The sequence below is a fragment of the Medicago sativa genome, chromosome 4, assembly GCF_051527215.1.
Source record: "Medicago sativa cultivar Bolivia chromosome 4, Bolivia_mono, whole genome shotgun sequence".
In the NCBI taxonomy this organism is placed as follows: domain Eukaryota; kingdom Viridiplantae; phylum Streptophyta; class Magnoliopsida; order Fabales; family Fabaceae; genus Medicago; species Medicago sativa.
This window is the reverse complement of record NC_140752.1, coordinates 81,719,832-81,744,221: the sequence shown is the minus strand read 5'-3', so window position 1 is coordinate 81,744,221 and position 24,390 is coordinate 81,719,832. Positions and strand designations below refer to the sequence as shown.

The 24,390-nt window shown below is 32.5% G+C and overlaps 3 protein-coding genes across 6 annotated transcripts; 2 read left to right on the top strand and 1 right to left on the bottom strand.

The window, feature by feature from the left end:
* Positions 1 to 321: 321 nt before the first annotated feature.
* On the top strand, positions 322 to 14,123 carry EX1 (UvrB/UvrC domain protein (DUF3506)). 4 transcript variants are annotated; one of them, XM_085704355.1, is made up of 14 exons: positions 322 to 780; positions 1,345 to 1,461; positions 1,596 to 1,661; positions 2,225 to 2,331; positions 3,658 to 3,739; positions 5,839 to 6,630; positions 6,752 to 6,875; positions 7,008 to 7,177; positions 8,745 to 8,819; positions 8,996 to 9,088; positions 9,199 to 9,345; positions 11,510 to 11,579; positions 13,245 to 13,316; positions 13,590 to 14,123. In XM_085704355.1, exons 1-11 carry the CDS (start codon positions 397 to 399, stop codon positions 9,289 to 9,291), a joined length of 2,103 nt encoding a protein of 700 aa, XP_085560481.1. In that variant the 5' UTR covers positions 322 to 396; the 3' UTR covers positions 9,292 to 9,345; positions 11,510 to 11,579; positions 13,245 to 13,316; positions 13,590 to 14,123. The 4 variants fall into 4 exon arrangements, with proteins under 4 accessions (XP_085560481.1, XP_085560480.1, XP_085560479.1 ...); XM_085704354.1 differs by having other exon boundaries at positions 11,502 to 11,579; XM_085704353.1 differs by having other exon boundaries at positions 11,473 to 11,579.
* A 522-nt stretch (positions 14,124 to 14,645) lies between these two features.
* On the bottom strand, positions 14,646 to 16,781 carry LOC146932624 (nicotinamidase 1-like). The gene is made up of 5 exons (XM_085704356.1): positions 16,545 to 16,781; positions 16,028 to 16,211; positions 15,785 to 15,918; positions 15,325 to 15,510; positions 14,646 to 15,037 (listed from the first exon to the last, which is right to left on the bottom strand). Exons 1-5 carry the CDS (start codon positions 16,683 to 16,685, stop codon positions 14,945 to 14,947), a joined length of 738 nt encoding a protein of 245 aa, XP_085560482.1. The 5' UTR covers positions 16,686 to 16,781; the 3' UTR covers positions 14,646 to 14,944.
* A 2,618-nt stretch (positions 16,782 to 19,399) lies between these two features.
* LOC146932623 (Inositol monophosphatase family protein) lies at positions 19,400 to 22,551 on the top strand. Its single transcript, XM_085704351.1, has 3 exons — positions 19,400 to 19,839; positions 21,037 to 21,433; positions 22,021 to 22,551. The coding sequence occupies exons 1-3, from the start codon at positions 19,456 to 19,458 to the stop codon at positions 22,419 to 22,421; spliced, it is 1,182 nt and encodes a 393-aa protein (XP_085560477.1). The 5' UTR covers positions 19,400 to 19,455; the 3' UTR covers positions 22,422 to 22,551.
* Positions 22,552 to 24,390: the final 1,839 nt, after the last annotated feature.

Sequence of the window (24,390 nt, the reverse complement as noted above, 5' to 3'; positions counted from 1 at the left end):
GCAATAGACAGAGTTCGAATCCCAGAAACTCCACTTATTCACCTTAAAAATAAATTCTTGCCATTAGACTACTTTACAGAAAAAAAAACTAAAAAAAACTAAAAATAATGTAATTTTAAAATTTAATTTTTAAAAAATAGTAGAGCCCTTCCTTAAAAAAAAAATAGTAGAGCCCTGTCACCCGTGCATGGCACGGGGTTAACACACTAGTTTTTATTATTTGACTCCTTATCCCTTTATTATTCCTGAAAAATATTTTCAGCGGTGAGTATCACTCACCCGAAATTTTAACAGTGAAGATCGCAGCCTCATGTTTTCACCAATCACACACCATTCAGCTACAACACTTACACATAACATTTCCCCAATTTTCTTTCTCATTTCTCTTACACCGCTATGGCTTCTTCAATTTCATCTCTCTCTACTCCACACCTCACTTTCCCAAAACAAAACCTCTCTACTACCTTCCCTCTCAAACGCCCTTCCCTTCTTCACTTCCCTTCTCAACCGTTATGCCTCTGTCTCAACTCCGTCTCCGACGACAACCACAACAGTACAAACGATGGCGACGGTAACAACCGCCGGTGGGATTCGATGCTCAGCGAATTCGTAACCGGCGCAATTAAACAATTCGATTCTTATATGAACTTGCTTAGGAGGAGAGGCCGTGCTGCTGATAAAGAAGACGGTGATGTTCACGATGATGATTGGGATTGGAATCGCTGGCGTCAGCATTTCGATCAGGTTGATGACCAGGAACGTCTTCTCATTATCCTCAAGGTGCGTCGCTGCTAATGATTGTTTCTGATTCTGATGAATTTCGATTTTCCAGTAGTGTATATTATATTGTGAATTAATCGATGTTAATTATTGTAGAATGTTGTGGTAGTTTTTTTATGTTTTGGCGCTAATGAAACTTTTTCTTGCGCAAAATTCAAAACTTACGGTTCTTGAATTTCACGACTCTGGCATCTTTTACACATTTGTTTATTATACTGTACTCCTTATAATACGCATTCTTTCTTCATCCAAAGTTAATTCTGTTATTTAATTCATGAAGGACATTCTTTAATATGAAAGTTTTCGCAGAATTAGACCCATTCTCAAAATCAACTGTGTAGTTAATTGCTTTGTAAAATGAATTGTTAGCTGTTCACCTTGTTTTGGTCACGTCGTCACCTATCCATGTGACTGCATTCAATTAATTCATTTTTTCCCCAAATTTTTATCGGTGTCGACGTGTCATGTGTGTGTTAGTGTTTCATTGGTTGGTGTACTTTAGTAGGATTTCTTTAAACCTGTTTATAATTTAATTCTTTGGTTGGCGTTTTTTATGCTCAACAGTCTCAATTACGTCATGCTGTATATGTGGAGGATTATGAAGAAGCTGCCAAGCTTAAGGTGGCGATCGCAGCTGCAGCTAACAATGACAGTGTTGGGAAAGTGATAACTCTTCTCAAAGTAGGGATTTTGATGAATGAGGGTTATACTGTTAGCTGATTTTGTGCTTTACTTTGTCACTATATTGCGTATAATTTAAATATATATATATATATATATATATATATATATATATATATTTTCTAATCTTGCAGAGAGCCATAAAAGAAGAGCGGTACAATGATGCAGCTTTTTTAAGAGATAAAGCGGGTGCTGGACTTGTAAGTTCTTATGGAATTTGTTTAATGGAAGCATTAATGAATGTCTTTGCATTGTGGTGGAAATAGAATGTCAACTGCAATGTCATAGGGCGACCCTAGTAATACATACTGTTGCTTAAATTGCTATTACTTGGGTTGATAAGACTTTCCTCGCTACTGCATCTGTTGTTAGGAGTTTTTGCAGACTAAGAGTTTTTGCGGACTAAATTATTCTTTGAGCTTGCAAATCAGTTGTGGGATCTAATGGCAGTCAATATTATGAAATAGTCTGATTGCAAATAACAATCCATTTATTGAATGTTTGGTTTGCTTATTATTTTTTTTATTTTTTTTCACTTTCATTTTAAATATGTTTTCAATTCTTTATTTATTCTGTTGATTGTATCCTTTATTTTCTTTTAAATAGATAAATGCCGTGGTGTGACATTTTAGTGTTGTATGCCAAGTCAATAATTTGCACTGTTTGTAACATCTGTTTTTGATTTGTAATTTGTAATATTGGTATGTATCTTGAACCAATCCAGAAAAATCATTTAAACTTACACATATATCGGCTCTTGCAGGTGGGTTGGTGGGCTGGTATTTCAAAAGATGTGAACGATCCACATGGTCTAATTATTCGCATAACTCCAGAGCATGGAAGATACGTGGCAAGGAGTTATAGTCCTAGGTAATTTCTATATCATGATAATAGAAAACATATTAGGTAATTTGCCTCCTGAAAGATAAAACGTATTCCCCAACCTCAACCTGAAACTAAAACACAGAAAACATTGGTCATTTTTTCGGGATAAAAGGAGTGTTCGGGAATAATTTAACCATTTATGCGTCCATCTTTTCTGTTAGAGTAGCTAGTCTGTAAAGCATCTGTCTCGGCTTGTGTTTCTATTAGGTCTCTAATGTTGAGGTTTAGTTGGAACCTTTAGCATTACGGTCTAACTGCATACATACATTATAGCAGATTTAGATCCCTATATAATTTAGAACGCAATTACAGATTCAGCTCTAGAATATTCAATTTATCTCAAAAAGAATGTTGTATCATAACTTTCTCATGTTATCTCCCTTTCTTTTGATCATTGAAATTTAGCACACTCTGTTAGTGTTAATCCCGAAGTATATCTATGCAGTTTATAAAGTTGTTGTAACAAGCTCATTGAAATATGGTCAAAATTACAAGTGATACTTGTAGTAGGTAAACTTTAATAAGCTCATTGAAGGGGACTTATTCATATATGCTTATACACTTGTTTGTAACTCTAGTTTCTTTGTGTATAAATAAGATGATAGTAATTATTTACCAGTTACATTTATGCTTTTGTGCTAAATAGACAAAAACCTAACTTCAACCGTAATTATACCCTGGGGTTTTATACTCAGATGTCATCAGACAAAGCATTGTAACCTGATTCTCTGTATAAAACTTGCAACTATTCGTCTTGCTATCTATTTTCCTTGAATGAAATCTATCTTAATAGCATTGATTTATTACTATCATATCTTGGAAAGAACTTTTCACTTTTTGATGTTTCTGTTTAGAGTTCCACATTAGATAGGATATAGCCTGAAAATGAATTTATAAGTGGGAGATATCCCTCATCTTACAAGCTGGTTTTGTAGGGTTGACTTAGGCCCGGATTCTAGATGTCAAGTTTATAATGACTGACATCCCTCACTTTACCAGCTAGTTTTGTAAGAATGAGTTAGGCCCAATGATAAAACCCAATACGACATAAGAACCTGTCAATCCAAGCTACCCACCGAACTATCCACACACCAAGCCCAGTAGTGTTGGGCGTGAGGGGGTGTATTGGGTAAAACTCAAGTTTGAAAAGATTTTATAATGAGAAGTATTCCTCACTTTTCAAGCCGATTTTGTAATGATCAATTAGACCCAATATAAAAATCTAATAGTTTTAAACTATTTCTGTACGTGATGCTTTTGGTTATTCTGCGTGGTTTCTGTTTATTAACCCTTCAACCATATTTTCACTAGGCAACTTGCAACATCTGCTGCTGGTGTTCCTCTATTTGAGTTTTTTCTTACAATGGATAAAAAAGGTGACTTTAAGTCGCAGGTATCTCTACTTGACTGACCCTATAACTTCTATGTTTTTTTTTCTCGGTTAATGTTATTTAGACGAGAGCAACCATATCTAAACTACATGTTTTGATAGAGATAGATCATTGCACTGAAGATGGATTCTCTGTTCCCCTTCAAAATTTTGTTATCTGAATATAAGATCATCTTTCATGCTGACAGTTAAACAAATTTTCTGATGGTTATTCTGTGTAGAAAACTAGTGTTTAATCACAGTCATAATACTTGGGGAACTGGGATTACATATGCAAGAATTAAGTGCATTGCTTGTATGATTGTAGCTCATAATCCGTTCACATTTTTTGTATTTCATTCATACACTAATCTCTTATCTAGATTAGCATAAGGTTTATAATTTTGTCATATATTTGGTTTTATAAGACAATCTGGAACACCAACCAATTTGTATTGTAGGTGTTGAGTTGGATTTTAGAATATGGAAATGAAGCCCTCTTAGGTTAAGTTTTTTTTTTAGTTGGGAAAATGTAGGTTCAATCATATGCAGGTTCACATTGTCTTTAATTTGATTTTGGATTAACAAATGCGACCTAGTAGCTATATATTAAGGTTTTTTTGGGTAATGTTGCCATATTTCTCAGAAACTTCTGACTTCAGTAGTAGACCTCACTTTATTTCTATTAGAATCATGTCGAGTTCCCCTAAATACTAAGGAGGCCCAATGGGGAATGCTAACCTACTCTCCTTCATGTATTGGTTAGCATTTACTCACTTGTATTGGACAAAGAGACAGTTTTAATCTCTTTCTGCTGAATAAAATCAGTTAAGCATTTACTCACTTGTATTGGACAAAGAGACAGTTTTAATCTCTTTCTGCTGAATAAAATCAGTTAAATGTGACTGTCGTTTTAGCAATTAAAAACCTCAACAATTAAATGAGTAGATATTTATCTCTCCTAATAATAGCTACGAAATATTTCTCTCCCAGTAGTAAATATTTACCAACTTCAGACTTGTCTCTAATTATTATTTTATATAAATTCATAATACTAATTTTTAAAAAACAAAATAAAGAGAAACCACAATGTACTTTTAAACTGTCAATAATACTACAAAAGAGTAATCTGGTCCAAGGAAGGGGCAGATCCATTTTGGATCAGTTGTAGGCAATACCTTACATTTGTTAGATGCTAATTCAATGACTTAATAATCCGTGATCTTCTAGTAGATATTAATTTTAAGTATCAATCAATGATAATATAAAAATTACTTGTCATAAATTATACATTCACGACATTTTTTAATATTGTAATATTAATTTATTTATCCTAATAGCTACCAAATATTTCTCTCCCTATCTTCATGAATGTATAATTTATGACAAGTAATTTTTATATTATCATTGATTGATACTTAAAATTGTCTAATTTTGAAATATTGATCACATAAGTTTAAAGTTTTCAATTGATAAAGTTTATGAAGATGGTAGTTATTGGGAAAGGTAAAGGTTTAATAAGTAGTTATTAAGTTGAGAGAACGATTTATGAGGACAGTAGTGAGTAGAGTGAAACTTAATTTGATTAACTAGGTTGTTAATTACTAAAATAGACATCTCCTAGTTGAATTCTCTAAAAGGGCAATCTGTTTGTGCTTTCTTAAAGTAAGATTTTATTTTTGAGAAAAAATAAAAAAGGAAAAACTTAAAACAAAATCAGCTTTAGCTATTTAAGGTTGTAACAGCTTCTGAAAAAGGTCGATCACGGGATCACTATTTTTTAAGGTGTAAACAAACAGGCCCAAAATTGGTTTGTTTTGTCAAACGGTACTCATGAAGGAGACTTAGAGAGTAGCAATGTACTTATTAACTACATCCAGAGTAGAGAAAGTTTGAATTGAAACTTTTTTTTTTTTTTTTTTTTTTTGGGTTTAAACCAGTTTTTTGTGGTTTCAAGTTTTACTTATATGGAACTTAATTTACTACATTTAATGATAAAGTAAAATAACAATTATAACAATTTTTTAATAAAATTAAGAGATAATATATAACCCAGTCTCAAGTTTCAACCTATTATGTTATCCCACAGCAATACTGCAATAAAGTATTCTTTTCATTTTCAGGCTGTGTACCTAAAGCGAAAAGGGTCCTACCACGGTCCCCCAACAACGTCCTCTAAACCATTGGATGCTAGTGGGAGATCGAGTTCAATGGAATCTACAGAAGACAGAAGTGAGCTGTTTGTTGTGAGTACTGAAGATCCAGAAAGTGGTGATGATAGGAATGATGGCTCTGACCCTGCTGAGGGAATACCTGGATTTCAGAATGTCTTGAAAGATATGATTCCTGGTGTGAAGGTGAAGATTTTCAAAGTGATAACTCCAGAGAAAGTAGACAAGGATCTAATGTCTAAGGTGATTGAAGAATTATTTGAGGAAGAAGAGAGTGAGGATGAAGATGAAAATGGAGAAGATGACGGCGACGAAGACGACGGCGATGAAGATGACAGTGAAGATGAAGACAAGGAAAATGATACAGAAATTCTGGATCTGGAAGACATTAAGTTGGAAACTGATCAAGAGGGAGATGATGGGATTGTGATAAATAGTGATCTTGGAACTTTTGCACGTGAAGAACAGAATGAAATTGCTGTCAAAGTTGTCATTGGTGGTCTTGTGCAGAAACTTTCCAGCAATTTATCCCCTAGAGATTTGCTTCGAGTTCCTGCTAAGCTGGAGATCAAGGAGCGTCGTTCATTTTCCTTTACTGTTGAAAACGAAGTCAATCAGCTGGATGGTCCTGACAAAGGGAAATCTTCATCAGATAAATCAATTAAGTTTCAAGGTCGTCGCAGAGTTGATAATGTTATTTCTGATCTTGCAAAATTCATTGGCAAGGATAAAGTACCTGCAAAGGTTGGCTAAGTATTCACATAAAATCTGCAAATCATTTTTTTTTTTATGGCAAAATTCACTATCCTTCTTAAAATCTAGTCACAAGTTGCTTAGACTATAATGCATTGCTTCAATCTTATAGGTGCTGAAAGAGGTAGGAGAATTGATAAGTCTCACTCTAAGCGAGGCTCAGAATCATCAACCATTATCTGGGTCAACGATTTTCAATCGCATTGAAATACCAACTTCATTTGATCCCTTAAATGGTGATTTTCTTCTTTATTTGTCATTTGATTATTAGGAGGTGCTTATTATTGACTGCTTCTGACAGTAAAATGATTGTTTTTAATCTTTAGTTTATTGCAAACCAAGTAACAAATATTCTCATTTTCAACCAGGCTTATATATTGGTGCATACGGTGTTTACTCTTCTGAAGTTATTCAAATGAGACGTAGATATGGTCAATGGCAAGAGGACGGTAGGGCGAAGGAGGCTTCAGATCTCGAGTTTTATGAGTATGTAGAAGCCTTGAAAATAACCGGGGATCCTTATGTACCAGCTGGCCAGGTAATATCATGAAACTTATTTTACTGACCTCCAACTTTTTATTTTTTTTATTTCTATCCTTCATTCTGTGATATTGGTTTCTATATATGCAATACACCCACCTGGGAGAAAAAGAGAGGAGGGGGGATGCGGTGTTTTATCAGAAGTTGGACGATGTTGGTGCTGATAAATGAAAAATATCCGTGAATTTTAAACCATGATAGCAATGGTTTTTCTATGCAAGTAGTCATTATCAAGATAAATGGACTTATCTTTTTTATTAATTTGAAAGCATGTATTGAAAATAATAAATATTAATGTTTGAAGAAATTTAAAGGTAATACATGATTTTTTTTAATTCAAATCCAAATTGTTACACAAGCTAAATATTTTAGAACATTTTCATTTATAATGAATTAAAATATTGATAACTTAATTGATAGATGTATAAACAAGGGTCCCTCACTCCCTCTAATATAGACTTCGTGAAAAAGGGATCAAAAGGTGAACCCATGTGTAAAACCATGGAGATGGCATTTCTAAGATATCCAATTTCAAAATGTGGAACTGGGGTTTACGGTGTTTATGTTTCGATTTCTGATGCCCTAAATCAAAAATATACAAACATTTAAAAAACCGTTGTAACCGGAAGCATCTTGGTCCATTTTAGGGTCTCCTTAGATACAATCGTATACAATTTCAAAGTTATAGATACTTAGAAGACATGTACAAAGACTATACCCACACTGCAAATCGGTGACTTAGGTCATTCTTTGTATGATATGAGAGATGATTTTAAACAGCTTCACAATCATCCTATCCTATGCAAAGATCTAGGGCACCGCTTTTCTTCAAATGTATCTCATGGACTTTTGTATTTGAGGTCCTGTGTGCTGTTGAGCTTCAAACAGCTCATGGACAGAACATATAAGAGGAAAATGGAACTCCTGTACTTCTAGTTAGTCATAATGTATCGTCTTGCACTTAGATGTTGTTTTTAGAAGTAGTTTGGTATAGCAAGGCTAGTGATGTGCTGGATGACTTGATTGACTGACAATTTTGATTGCTATCTTAAGCTGGCAATTGTTCTAGGCGTTGTGTTAGGAGTAACACATACATTGGTTGAGTGCATCCCATGCATAAATTTTGGGTGTTCCATGACATGAATATAATATGTGTTTCTATTACATTTAAAAGCATCATTATGTAATAATAAGTACTGGCATATGGTTGATACTTTATTACATGTTCTGCTGCCCAGCCTTTCAACTTGGTTTGTCTTGTGAAGTAGTTAAAACATTTTAAACTTTGAAAACCATCATTATTGTTCTTTTGTTTTTGTTATATGATAACCAAAATTTTAAGCTTGTTACTAGATTGGAGAAGATTCTCAATGTGTTCTGTTAGAAGTGGATAGTTATTTCTTTGGAAACAGTCAGATATGATGTGGTTTTGACCAATTTCAATGGAACCTAAGATATTTCTTGTATTTTTGTGTGTGAAATGTGTGGTCTCTTTTGGAAGCCGATTTTTGCATTGTGCACTATTAATCATAAATCTCATTAATCATGTTCCTTGATCCCCTTAGGTGGCATTTCGTGCAAAAGTTGGAAAGGGGTACCAACTTCCACATAAAGGCATAATTCCTGAAGAATTTGGAGTGGTATGATTTTATTTTATTTTATATTTTATATTTTGCAGGGTTTCCTATTTTTGTTTCCTTGCTATCTCCATTCTCTACTCCCTCCAATTTTTTTTATTAAATTGTCATCAATTCACATTAAAGAATACAAAATTATTTTTGTTCTGTAATCTTATTTGATATTATTAATTTTTCAGATTGCTCGCTATAAAGGTGAAGGAAGATTGGCAGAGCCAGGGTTTCAGAATCCTCGATGGGTTGACGGCGAACTGGTGATTCTTGATGGAAAGGTTTGTATTCCCGAGCTCGGTCTAATTATTTAGCCTTTGCTGTTGTAGTCCACCTTTACTTCGGTGCAATTTTTTATAATAGTGTCTTACCTTTTGTCAATTTTTTGCAGCACATAAAAGCAGGGCCTGTTGTTGGATTTGTGTATTGGGCTCCTGAGTATCATTTTTTGGTCTTCTTCAATCGGCTTAGGCTTCAACAGTAGGATTTCGTTGTCCATACTATCAGAGACTTGTAAATTCTTTCTTCAGATTTTAGTGTAAGTTCTCTTAAAAAAAGGCCTTATTGCTTTATTCGCCAGCTCATCTATTATTTTTATACATGCAAAGACCAGCATTTTATAAAGTGACCTGTCCAACTTATGCATAGCCTAGCATAACCTTTTTGCATCTCTAATTTTGGGATATTTTTAATGACTTTATTTAAGTGTTTAGAACGCAGTTTCCTAAAAGGTATGGTCTATTGAAATGGCCAAATGTAAAGCCAGATAATTGATGGGTCCAAGTGTAAGGTTGTCAAACTCGAAATTCTAGGTAAACTTATGGATCCTACGTAGTCGTAGACTCAAATCGACTCGTAGAATCGATTCGTAAAACTAGTAAGTTTTTACCAAATATTAGAAATAATATTGAAAAACCTATGCGTGACATATATACGTAATATAACCTCATTCAAACAACGATAGTTCAACATTCCAGCTCCATCTTAAAGCATAAGTATTTTTAAGTGGATAAATAGTTATCATGAAATTTTAGCACTAAAGTTAGGGCTGGTTTAAAAATAAGTAGAAAAAAAATAATATTGAAAACGTAAGATTACATTTTTTTAAGACACGTAAGATTATATTTTAAGGCGCGCGCACACACACACACACACACACACACACATATTGCACCTCAAAAATAATTAAGCAAACGAACGAATGATATAAAATTTACATTTTAGGCCAAACCAACATAGAATTGTAGAATCGTAAAATTGCTAATAAAGTCAGAAGTTTACCGAAAAAGAGGAGTTTACATGGTTGACTTAGGGTGGATTCAAAACAACAGATGTGACTTGAGCTGGTTTAATGTGAACCAGTTATTTGTCCATGCGATGTCAGCTTACAGCTTAAAGGACGGAATTCAAATCCCCCCGAGGACAGTAGTAAACTGGTCAGAGTGCCACTTTAATTAATAATAATTTCTCCCTTCCCCAATTTTAAAAGAAGTTATTTGTTTCTTCTCTTTTTTTCCATATGGATTCTTTTCTGTCTTAGAATTTGGTGCAAACATGTTAACATGCATTAAGCTTCTCATATTGTTCATTTAGTGCTTGTTTTGTCCTGTAATTAGATGTTTCATGTCATAGCATTAATTTGTGCATGGACTCATCTGGTTGCTCGAACAAAAACCATTGAACGGGCTTAATGAGAAGCACAGGAAACAAACTTTGAAAAGGAAACATGAGAGGAAGTAATGAAATGTCTAAGAATTTAATTATTAAGAACAGAAGGAATCTATAGTTTGCATGGCCCGTACTTTGTTACAAGTTTCTGGTTGAACCTCCCCATCAGGTGGCCTCATAAAAATATGGGTTATATACCGCTATTCACATTAGCTAATGGTATTCTATATTCCTCACTTAGTCCTTTCCAAATTTATAAATGTATATAAATATTAAGTTTCCTTGTAACAGAAAATTAATAATATAATTTTTGTTTATTCAATTTTAAGTTGTTCCAAGATGGACTTGCGTGTGAATTGTTTTCTTTTTTGAGTTGATAACTAGTTTGAGAGTTTGGGGACATTACTTTAAGGAGATGTCCTTGATAAAACATGATGTAGGAATGAATAACTTTTTTTATGCAAGTCTCTACTTCGTATGGTTTGCATATGGAGAATACCTTCTGCATTTTCCTAATTGAACTGTAGTAGTAGTTAAGAGCTTTTTGTTTCCCTAAAAGAATTCCACAACACACTCAGAAAGAAATAATAAAGAGAATCTGAGTTGTCATTATCTTTTTCAATTAAATCGATACAAACATATAGGCTCTATCAAATCTATTGTAATTAAAGAGTTAAATGAAAATAAATTTAGATAATTATGATTGTAACAATCAACTCTTAAGTACAACAATTATAATAGCACATATGTTACAAAACTAATAATGGTTTCTTTTTTGTTAATTGCCTTAATACACTCTCAAACCGATGAATGAATATTTATCATTTTTAGCTTACAATTGAGATCATGAAACCACTCTTTGGGAAAACGTCGTAGTTGCAAGACTGTTGTTGAACTTTTTCTTGATGAAATGTTTGTTTATTTCTATGTGCTTTGACCTATCATGTCGATTTGGATTGCATGATAAGTTGGTAACAAATTTATCACCATGCAATAGCCTCTTGAGTTCTTCGTACCTGATTTAAGGTCAACAGGTGAGATCTTTATCCAATAAGTCTCACAGGAGATAGAAAAAGAAGCTCTATGAAGGCACTCCGACTGAAGGTAACCTAAAACTACAATGAAGGTAAATTGGGGTTTACCGCAATGAAGGTGGCTAGGAATTAGGATTTCTATGTACTTTGACCTATCATGTTAATTTGGATTGCATGATAAGTTAGTAACAAATTTATCACCATACAATAGCCTCTTGAGTTCTTCGTACCTGATTTAAGGTCAACAAGTGTGATCTCTATCCAATAAGTCTCACAGGAGATAGAAAAAGAAGTTCTATGAAGGCACTCCGACTGAAGGTAACCTAAAACTACAATGAAGGTAAATTGGGGTTACCACAGTGAAGGTGGCTAGGAATTAGGATTCTAGTGTGGAAGTTCGGATATAGAATCATGAAATAAATATTGTACACAATCACCTTGTAACCACAGTAATTATGTTAACAAATTTGTTACAATAGTAAAGGAAAACAAATCTACACCTTAATTTCAAAATTTGTTGTGCACACATTTTTCTTTATCGGATGATTGTTGGTGGGAGTGGCGCCAACATAGTTGGGATGACTTTCTCTATATTGAGGTGTCTGTAAAGTTATTAAGATAGACTCGATAGGTTGCATACAAACCTGTTAAGTTTGATCCTTACCTAATACAAACCTGCCGGAAAACATCTCATTATGTCAATACTCTATCATAAATGTTGTATCTTAGATTATCTCTTAGAAATTGGCCACCGTCCTTATGTATAAGATTTGTTTTCACATTTCCTTATGTATCATGATTTGTTTCCTTATGGAAGTCCAGTATTAGTATAAGGGAATGTTTGGAAGAATTTCTTTACAGATTATTTGAACTTACCTCATGACATGAGTACTTGGGTAAGTGGTTGGGAAAACTTATATAAATTGTATAAGGGAGTGTTTGGAAGAATTTGTGTAGAGCTAAATTTGGCTTATCTCAGATATGAGTGCTTGGGTAAGTGTTTGGATAAACATAAGAATAGTTTGTGTCTCTGTGATATGCCCATTGTTTGTTTAGTGATAGGCTATCCAAGATATTTTTATAGAAACAGCTTGTGTAGAGCATATCCTTGTTCTCACTTCAATTTCCATTTACCCCAAATTCTTTGGTTATAGTGAGAACTATTGTTGATCATGCAAATAGTTTTTCGATGTGTATCTGCAAATACAAATAGCCTACTTAGCATGAGAAGTTATGACGTAAACTGTTATATAATAAGTACTTATTAAATAAGCATTTAATTGAACAATTTACCCCAAATTTATTATTTTTTCGAATTAGGTTCCATATTTTGTATATATCATGATTTGATTCCTTGTTCAATTAAGATTATGAGTCTGGTATTAGTATAAAATAAGGATTGTAACATCAAACATAATTCACATTTTCCCATATAATTTATTATTCTATCATCTCCCCTTTTCCCAGTATAATGAAAGACCAAAATCGTATTACTTTTGGCGAAACCTTTTAGTAAAGAAAGCAAAGATTTGTTTATAAGCAACAGAAGTTTTCCTTCCGGTTGTTGTGAAGTGCTATGGTTGTCTATCTGTTCTGTATCTTTCTGTTTTTGTTTAAGTGGAATTGTCATGAAGTGTCTCCATTTTTCCTATTAATTTATTTTATAAAGACTTCAAGTTGCAATCTTTATTATTGTATATGGTTTATGATTGTTGCTGTTTTCTGTTGGTTCCAGGTTTCGAGGAATGCTAAGTTGTGATGCTTCAGTGAAAGACATTATCCATCACTGCAGGCTTTTCTGTTTAAGGTATTCAGTGTTCATTAGAGTTTACTAGTTATACGTGCCGGCCATGGAAACAAGTTTTATAGATGCATCTGACCTTATTTTAGTAATATCTTACTTATTAAAATCTGTTACATTGTAAAATATGATTGAATGCATGTGTAAAACTTGTTTCCCCTGATAGCATTTATGAATTATATCCTTTATTTAACCATGTAGTGGCTGTTTTATGGTTTTTTTCAATGAACATTTTTCTCTGATGTTTGCTTTTTATGTTTGTGTCTCTCTTACGTACAGTGTAAAATAGCTTTCTGCCAGGCAGCATAGATTTTGAGCATTGGGCTGCTTGTGTAAGTGTACAGTGTAAAATAACCATGTACACTTAAGCTTGATTGTTGTAGCTTAACTAATTATTATGAAGGGGGATTCATAATATCAGCATTAAAGCACAATGTACTGGTTTCTCCATTCTACGTATTGTAGGTGGTGTAGTGTTCACATGGCATCCTTCATCAATTTGGGGAGGAGATCCTCTCCTGTCACTGCACCGTCCAGTGGAATCCAGTCCACTCATCTTTGTTTATTAATTGCATATTTAATAATTGAAAAGAAAAGGAACGGCAAAGATTAACACTGGACACCCTCCATTAAAAACCTCATTGGAGAGAATCCTGGTCCATCAATTTGTATAGTGGTCCAAATTTTTCTTGTATGTCATATCCATTTATCATAACTACGTAATCATACTTAGCCTAATGTGTACAGGGTTTCATTATTCTTTCTGTAGACTCCTTTCTGTTAGGATGAATGAAAAATTTCATTACAAGAAAATTTCCGACGTTTTTTCTTCCCATCATATTCGTTTTTTTTTCCATTGCGATGATCTAGTTGGACATCTCAAGGCTCATGAATCAATATACTTCGGTTCAATGCCATCAGATTCCTTTTTTTATAAAGTGAGTTTGCTTTATTTTTTTGGTATCAACTTTACCGTCTCAATTAATTTGACAAGAGCAAAGCCTATTGAGAATTAATTAAAATGGATTTCGACCGTGTGGTCTGGCTGAATTTAAAATTCATGTATAATGTAGTGCTTTACAAAAAGGAAAAGATAATTACGGTTGTTAATTCCTTTCAAAAAAAAATTACTGTTGTTAGTTAACCCTTGGGAAAGGGTCTTTGAAAGTGAGTTTGCCTATAAAAGCAGGGATGTCTTTGAAACCTAGTAAGGCAGAAGCATTACTTTACATTTTTTTTCTTTCGATAATCAAGGTTTATTTTTAGGACTAGAGAGAGTGTGTGCGTCGCGCGTGTGTATTATCGAGAGGCAATAAAATGTATTGGGATAGTAACTTCTAATGATAGAGTTCTTTATTTATGTTGTATTGTACTAACCAATTGTGATACACCCGTCTTGTGAATATGCATTCTACTGCAGAAATTTAGACTTTCACAAGACGTACATACGGTCCTAGTTAAAATGCCATGGGGAGTGTGGGGGGTGGGGTGGGGTGGGGGGCTAAGGATCATGCTTATACTTTACATACATGATGGTATGTCACCTACGACCATTTGCTTCTTATTTAGATCAACCAAACCTTAATCAGTATCATGGAGAGTTTTATTTAGAAGGGCTACGCCCCATAACAGGGTTATATCTTCTCTGCTGCATCAAACATCACTTCCTTCGCTATCTTGGCTCCACGTTCTTTGGCCATATACAGACCTACATGATGCATAAACTCCTGCAAAAAAAATGCATTAGTTAGCATATTACTTTTGGAGTAAAGATGTTCAGCACACATTTTGAGAACATGTTGTTGAGAGGAAATATTCTCTGTTTTACTTTTAAAATTTATAATTAAAACAGTATCACATTTTTATTTCTCTTTTTACAAAAAAATTGTATAACAAATGAAGGAATAGATTTTTTATATTTTTTTTTACTATAATCTATAACTAAAAAACAGAAAGGAAAAGAAAAATCCAAACTAATTAACAGTTTATAATTGTAACACATGCAGGCATGTACCTGAGGATGGGCTAAAGCTCCTTTGATATTTGTGGCTACTTCAAGAGGGACGTTGAAGGTAGCACAAGCATTTGAATATACCACCACATTTTCTAGAGGCTTGAGAAAACCACGGTTTTTAGCTGACATTGTGGAGCATACAAAATCCAGAACACATATATCTGTGCATACACCTACCACCACCATCTTCAATTCACCAATTACCCATAAATAAACAAATTAATTACTGATTTTAGTAAGATATTCAAGATGATACACATTAGTATTAGAATTTGGAAGATCATAATTAACAGTCACACTAAAATTGAAAATTAAAGTTACTCCCTTTAGTCACTATTATAAGTAAAAAGTTACTTTTTAGATTCATTAATCAATTCATGTAACACCAAATACATGAATTACTCAATGAATCTAAAAAATATCTTTTTCTTATAATAGTGACCGGAGGGAGTATACTCACAGTTTTGATCTTATTCTTCTTCACCCAATCTACAAAAACATTTGAACCATCTTCTTCCATTGAGCCAACGTATCCATCAAAACAATCCTTACGTCTGATTGTTACATTGGTTTCATTCTCTAGCCATTTCAACGCTACAAAATTCCACAATTATTAAAATACAAGACAGTAATTAAAAAAAAAAAATAGTAGTGAAATCATATTTAAAAAATTAAAAAACATGTCAATAAATGCTAATTGAACCTGGAACTAAATTTGATTCATCAGTCCCAGCAATACAATGAGGGGGGTAAGGGTCCTCTGGCTTGTTAGGTTGGTGAGAATCAAGGAAAACCATAATTGGCAATTTCTTCTCACAGAATAGTCTAGCTAGCCTTGCTGATTCATTGATCATTTCTGAAATTTGCCTATTGGACTCCCTTGGTGCCTGAAAAAAATATAAATATCATTCATCTCTTAAGTCTTGAATTTCATCCACTTCAAGTGTGCGAGCATCAAATTTATAAAGACTATACTACTACTATATTATGAAGATTTCACAAAAGAATATTCTAATTTATCAAAATTGAGAAGCAATTAAAAAACAAGTATATGGATCTTCCAAAGTTGTTGCACAGTGTAATAGCATGTAGAACTATTGGATCAAGTCTTGATCTGTTGGTTCTACATGCAACTGCACCGTGCAACTGCACCGTGCAACTGCTTTAGAAAATTAAAGTCTCCGTGAATGAAAAAGAATTTAAGAAAGTTATTTAGATACCAGATTTCCAGCACCAACTGTGCAGAAGCCATTTATGATATCGACAAGAACAAGACCATTTACAGTGTCTTCAGCTAAAACCACTGATTCTTGCTCTAGAGGAATCTCGTTCTTCAAAAGTTCAACTGTATGAGACACCATCTTGGTTTGTTTTCACTTACTTCTCAGCCAGAGATGACAAGGAAATAATACGTGAATGTGTTTAATTTCAGTGTCACACCAAAATCATATAGCATTAGATAATGTTATATCCGTGACTCTTTTTAATGCAATGGAAAAGTCAGGAGACTCCGAGTAGTCCACCTAAGTCACTAGCCGCTAAAATTATCTAACTTTACATGTTAATTTAATATTTTCTCAAATAAAATAAGGAAAAAATGTTAAAGACGTAACATTGAATCTTTGAAACTAATAAACACTCTTTTTCCGTTCCACTTTTTTATTCATATATATATTATCAAGTTCAAGATATTTTAAGAGCTCAAATGATCAACGTTAAGTTAATTGTAAACGAACACGTTTTTGAATTTTAAACGATGACTATTGACTAAGAGTAAGAACTAAGAACACAAGTTGGAAATGGAATATAACAACAATTTGTGCACTCATAGTCTACACTGCAATTGAGTAGTTGGAATTGGATCTCGTACCATCCTGTAAAATGTTACGAGTCAAAGATTTCGTGACGACTTTAAATAAAATGTTTTTTAACTTTATAATATAAGTTCATTTTCTTGAAGTTGTTTAGCTCAAAATAAGTGCTATGAGCAACGTGTTAAGAAATTAAATATAGTAAAATTATTTTAAAATTTGTGTAGTCAACCTCTTAAAAATATTATCTAAAAAAAATATGTTCAAATATAAAAAAATATTTTTTTAATACAAAATTTATTTATTTTTATTTTCATTACAAATGTCTCAGGAACATTAGTTAACATGACCTTATAATATTAGTAAGAGAGTTAACATCATTCCAACTATGGTTTGATTACTTGTAAAAAAACATTATGGTATGATTTCTGCTTGTGTTTTTGGCCATTTTTAATTGAGGAGTGTTAGGGTCTGTTTGGTAAACACCAAAAAAGAGCTTTTAGCTTATAAGCTCATTTGACAAAAAAAGCTCTGTTTGGTAACACTTTTTGACCATGAGCTTATAGCTTATTTCACGAGCTTATAAGCTATTTTTCAGAAGCTATTCCAAGTAGCGTTTAAGCTTATAGCTTATAACTTCTCATATTTTCTTCCACTTTTACCCCTATTGTTTTTATCTAAAATCCATTTTTACCCTTTTATTATAATTTAATTCAAACCTACAATTCTCTAATATACATCCCTCGTTTTTTTTCCTAATAAATATACATCCCTCGTTATTATTATTTATTTTTTTTGACAAATATTATTTATCTCACTTGCCTTATGTTGCTGACAATATATATACCTCCATTTATCTTTTGCCTTATGTTGCTGACAATATATACCTCCATTTATCTTCCTTTTTTTTTTTTTTTTACCAAATACCTCCATTTATCTCTTTTGCCTTATGTTGTTGACAAAAAATATATATACCTCCGTTGACAAAAAAGTATATATACCTCGTTATACTTAAATAAATTTTTTAGTGAATAAAATTTAATTTACAATATAAAAGATATATTAAATTTATAAATTTCAATTACTTTTTAAAAAACAAAATTAAATTAAGAATTTCTGAATATTTAAATATCAAGTTATATAAACTTTATATTTTGAATTAATAATACCCTTTTATGTCATTTTACATTTATCAGCTAGTTAAACCGCTAATTTTACCAAACACTTCAACTAGCTTATCAGTCATCAGTCATCAGCTAGCTTATCAGCTAAAAGCTATCAGCTATCCGCTGTTTTTACCAAACAGAGCCGTTGTCGTATTATAAAAAAAAAAAGTCATTTCGATATGCACACGTTACTATTTTATGAGATAAAGTACTAAGTTAACTTATTTTTTTATTTATAAAAAATATTTGGTTTTTTTTTAGAGAAAAAATATTTTGTTGATCATAAATATTCAGACACATATATTTTTTTTAAAAAAAATTCGGTATCTGGTCAAACAATCGATTAATTCGAAGAGATCAATCGCACTGTCCACTTGTAGGTTCCGTTTAAAGCTAAAACAAAGCTTGTATGGACTTGTCCACCGAAATTGACATTTGAAAGAATCGAACGAATCTAAAACCTTGAAAGGAGCAAACTTTAAAATTTCAAGTCAACCACGTACATTTGAAAACAAACATAAAATAAAAAGAGGATAAAATTGTTCCATGAATATAGCTGAGTTGATTTGGGAGATATTGTAGTATCTAAGGTCAGGTTTGAATCATAGATTCTTTATTTATCACTTTAATAAGTGAATTTTTAATCACTGATTTATATGATTAAAATAAATAAATAAAAAAATATTATGACTAAACAAAGTTTCCTTTTACCTATAATAATTTAGATATTAGTATTATATTATTACTCCCTCCGTTTTAAAATGAGTGTCGCTTTAGCCAATTGCACACAGATTAAGAAATGGAATAAAGTAGTCAAATGTCATATCAATTTTACCAAATTATCCTAATCAATTATTGGTTTGTTTTTCATTAAAGAAAAAATAATACTTTGGAAGTAGTGTAACATAGTATTAATTGAAGGGTACAATTGAAAAGAAAAAGTTATTATTGCATTGAAAACCGAAAACGACATTCATTTTGAAACAAATTTTTTTTAGGTAAAACGACACTCATTTTAAAAGGGAGGGAGTATCTTTTTGTATGCTTAAAATTTTTGGTATCCATGTATTTGAGCAACTCCCAAAAAAGGAGGAAAATGTGTGCCCAAATGAAAATGAAAACATTCCGATGAAACTTGGATAAGTTTTGACACTATGCAGTCAGCAGCAACAACAACACCCTTCTATCAACTCATCACCTTCCGACCAAAGCTTCAAACTTTCCAACCAAAAATTCCAACCCTTTTCTTCACTCCAACAATGGCTTCAGTAACAAGAGTAAAACCACTATCAGTCTTAGGTACTTCTTCCTCATCTTCATCAACAGTAGCAAGTGATGATGGGTCTGTTACATTGATGGAGTATGTAGGTAAAGGAGGTGGAATTGGTGTGAATGATGATTTGGTGATTTTGATTGATCATATACAGTATGCTTGTAAGAGAATTGCAGCTCTTATAGCTTCTCCTTTCAATTATACCATTGATATGCCAAATAGTGGTTCTGATAGGGATGCTCCAAAGCCTCTTGATATTATATCGGTGTGTTTTTCTTCTCTATTGAATTCCATGAGTTTGGATGATTTTTTTTTCCCTTTTTGATTGTCTTGGTTAGTTTTGTCATGTTTTTTCGTTGTGTTTGTGTGTTGTTGTTAATTGGGAATCATGACAAAATCGGTGGTTGAAAATATTGGGAAAAACTTTTTTTTTTTGTCAAGTAGCCACAATGGCTAGAAATTCTCTTAAGAAGAAGAATAAGTGGTGTGTCAGGGTTCGAACTCGGCCCCTGTATATATGTTCCTACCCACTGAGCTAAGCTCACGGGGACATTAACTCAATATAGCATAAATTAGGTATAAAAAACACTTTAAAAGTCGGTTTTGTAAGCATGAATTAGATCAACTATAGCATTAGAGTCTATCTATTCATGTCATCCACCAAATTACCTTTGTAACAAGCTGGTTTTGTAGAGATGGGTTAAATCTGATACTAAAACTTATTAGAAAATAAGTCATCTAGGTCGGCCTTGTATAGTTGAATTAGGCCAAATATAAAAATATTGTATAGCGTTAGTCTATCCATTCGAGTCATCCAACAAAGTGATACTCGTCACTCTACGAATTGGTTTGGATTAGTTAGACCCGATATTTAAACCTAATAGAAAATGAGTCATCCTTGTGTTTTCATATAACTTACCAATTAAGCCCCAAGGGTCTTCAAAATTTTGAGAATTGAGGGTTTCATATCATTTCATGCCTATTTCTATCTGTGCATCAGTTGAACCACTCATCGAAAATTAATGTAAGCTACCCCTTATATCTAAGTTGTAGAACATCATCATGAGAATTTCTTGACTGCTGATAGTGATATATCTACTTATTAATCCTTAGAAACTCTTATGTTAGAGTGTGTTGAAGGTTATATATTCTTGACTCAAGTCTATGTATGTAAGTCTTGCATGAGATATATAACCTATATTTCCATTATGACAAACTGTTCTATTAATGTTGTTAAATGGATTGTTGGGCTAATAATTTTGATCTTATGTCAGAATTGGTCCTATTTTTAAACCCATTACTGATGTACCATACTAGTCTTGAATGTTGACTGTCATATCTAAATTCTTTCTAGCCATTATGTATGTAAAAGGCTGTGTAATTTACTTTCTTAACAAAACCCTTTATTAAAAGGAAAAAGAGAATCTGAGTCATCAATTATCCCCACCATGCATTATTGCAGAATGAAATTATCTTGTCATCACTTCAAAAATCTGGAAAAGTTGCTGTCATGGCTTCTGAAGAAAATGATACACCAACTTGGATAAGTGATGATGGTCCATATGTGGTCGTGACAGATCCCCTCGATGGTTCTCGAAATATTGATGCATCCATACCAACTGGTACAATTTTCGGTATTTATAAACGCCTTGAGGAGCTAGATAATCTGCCCACAGAGGAGAAGGCTTTGCTGAATTCACTCCAAAGTGGAAATAGGCTGATAGCTTCTGGTTATGTTCTTTATTCATCTGCAACTATACTCTGCATTACCTTTGGCTCTGGGACACATGCATTCACTCTCGACCGTTCAACAGGAGACTTCATTCTGACAAATCCAAGCATTAAAATTCCTCCCCGTGGTAACATATGCACTTTAATTATGACATATACACAAATATTTACAGATCTAATATCAACTTTCCTATTGATAGATATTTTATAACTCCTATCTTCTGTTATATTATCAAATGTTGGAAGCATCTTACATAAGGCTAATTTTCTTTCATTGGTTATTTTCATTGTTTTCTTACTTCATGTAGACATTAATGCTTATAATTTAAGGCCCTTTCTTGATAAATAGCTTAACTTAGCACTTTAGCACAAGCGCTTATCATATAAATGCTTATGTATAAGCTATGTCTATAGCAAAAGATAAAATAAAGTTAAACTATTTTCATATAAACTATAAATTGTTTTCATAAACTATAAATTGTTTTCATAAACTATCCTGAAGAGCTTATAAAAATAAACTGAAAACAGGCTATGGACATGTCAAAGTTGTTTCCACTGAAAACAACTTATGGACTTGTCAAAATTTGTTTCCATAAACTCAACCAAACAGTTTCACAACTCACAAATGTTCATGTCTACGGATAAGTTCAAATAAGTCCATCCTATACAGTCCCTAAGTTTATGTTGTTGACTGCTCTCTTGTTTTGTCACTCAGGGCAAATATATTCTGTGAATGATGCAAGATATTTTGATTGGCCTGAAGGCTTAAGGAAATATATTGATACTGTGAGACAAGGAAAAGGTAGATATCCTAAGAAGTACTCTGCAAGGTATATATGCTCTCTAGTAGCTGATCTCCATCGAACTTTGTTGTATGGGGGTGTGGCGATGAATCCGAGGGACCATCTTCGTCTTGTTTATGAAGCAAACCCTCTTAGTTTCATCGTGGAGCAAGCTGGTGGGAGAGGATCCGATGGAAAAAGTAGGATTCTTTCTCTTCAACCAGTTAAACTGCACCAAAGACTTCCTCTCTTTTTAGGGAGTTTGAAAGACATGGAAGAGTTGGAAAGTTATGGAGACGTACAACAAAAAGTAAATCCTGGTTATGAGGTTTGATGCTATAGCATTGAAATTTTGAATGTTCAACCTTCATGTTTCCTAACTTATTTGTAACTATGTTGTTGTTTATATCTGTTGTATGTATTGCCTTATCCATCATTTGTGTTAATATATTTCTTTCTCTTCACTTCTGTTTTTCTTGGGAGATGGTTATTTAGACCATATGGCTGTAAACACATAAATGAATACCTCTCCTTTTTATTTCTTTTTCACCAAAAATGCCTTTTTTTAATATAAAATATAAAGGGTAATAGTAATTTTAGTCCTTAAATGTGTAAGGAGTAGTCACGATAGTCCGTCAATGTACCAAAATTTCAAAATAGTCCTTTATTGTGCACTTTGTTAGTCAACGACGCTAAAATAATCCCCCAATACTTACAATAACTCTTTTCATATAGGTACTGAAATGACAATTAGTAAGTCTATTGAAGGAATAATATGACAATATTAACGAATTATTTTAATGTCAAAGACTATTTTAACAAACGAAGTGCACAATTAGAAACTATTTTGAAATTTCGATATATTGAGGGACTATTGTGGCTACCTGTTACACATCCAAAGACTAAAATGACTATTACCCCTAAAATGTAAGAATCAAATGTTGGAATATTTTATTGTTTAATTATATTCCAATATCATTGTGTGGGCAAATATCTTTATGATAAGTATATTAGTTATTCATCAATTTGGAACCTTAATTTTATTTTTATTTTTATTTATCAACATGCAAAAATGAAATATATATTAACAACAACGAAGTCGCGTCTCCAACACAAGACGTGCCAAAAGAAAGTGACTAAAGTTTACAAACAGAGTCCAACCCACAAAACAAACATAACTAACCAATGCACAAACAAGCAAGTGGGCACGCCAGCCAACTATGAACCCCTACTACATAAACGACATTAGCTGCTTTCATCCACAAATACGAGTGAATTTTGACTTTTCCAACAAATGACTAATATTATTATTTTCCTTGTTGTTAAACAGTCTGTTATTACATTCATTCCATAAAACTCAAACACATAAAAGCCAAATGAGTTGCATTAATGATCTTCGAGTTGCCGACCCACCTGTCAAATAAGTAAATTGAAGAAAATGGTCAGCAATGTTATACGGAAAAGCCCCAGAGACCCCAATCCAAACACGAACTAAATGTCATAACTCTCTAAATATAGATTTCTTTTTGAATAATACTAATTAGATTTCTATTTGAATAATTACTTATTTAATTAATTGATATGGACTCAATATAAGTCTGAGCTAAGTTCATTGAGATAAAACTACTCTTTAATATAACCCATAACTACATTCAAATATCACATCCCTTAAAAAAAATCAAATATAACATATTTTGAATACACTTTTCACAATAATATTGTATTTTTTTAACATTTATTCAAGTAATTTAATTTTTTTTGACTCATAATAAAAATAAATACACCCTCTGGTCACTAATATAAGCAAAAATTCACTTTTTAGATACATTCAATTAATGTTGTATGTAGTCTTTATTATATGTCACATACATCATTAATTGAATGTATCTAAAATGTGGATTTTTGCTTATATTAGTGACCAGATGGTATACCGTTCTACTGTGTTGTTTAAAATCAATTGATATGCAACATATCCTATCCTTTAGTTATTATTTTTGGAGAGGATCCTTTTTTGAAAGAAAGTTTTTTTAGAGGATCCCATCTCTTAATATTTTCTAAAAAAAGGTTACAATTAGTTCAAAAGTTACAATTAAAATTCATAAATACATTAAAGTTGTTCAAATATTGTACCCTAAAAATAAAGTTGTTCAAATATTACCATTTTCTCAATTTCCTTTTGAACTATAAACCAAATTATATTCAATTTTTTTTTATCATAAGACAAATATAGAGATACAATAGTTGTGTATAATTTTTAAAAGAGAAGCAAATAAAATGATGAGTTGGAATTTGTAAAGTCTAAC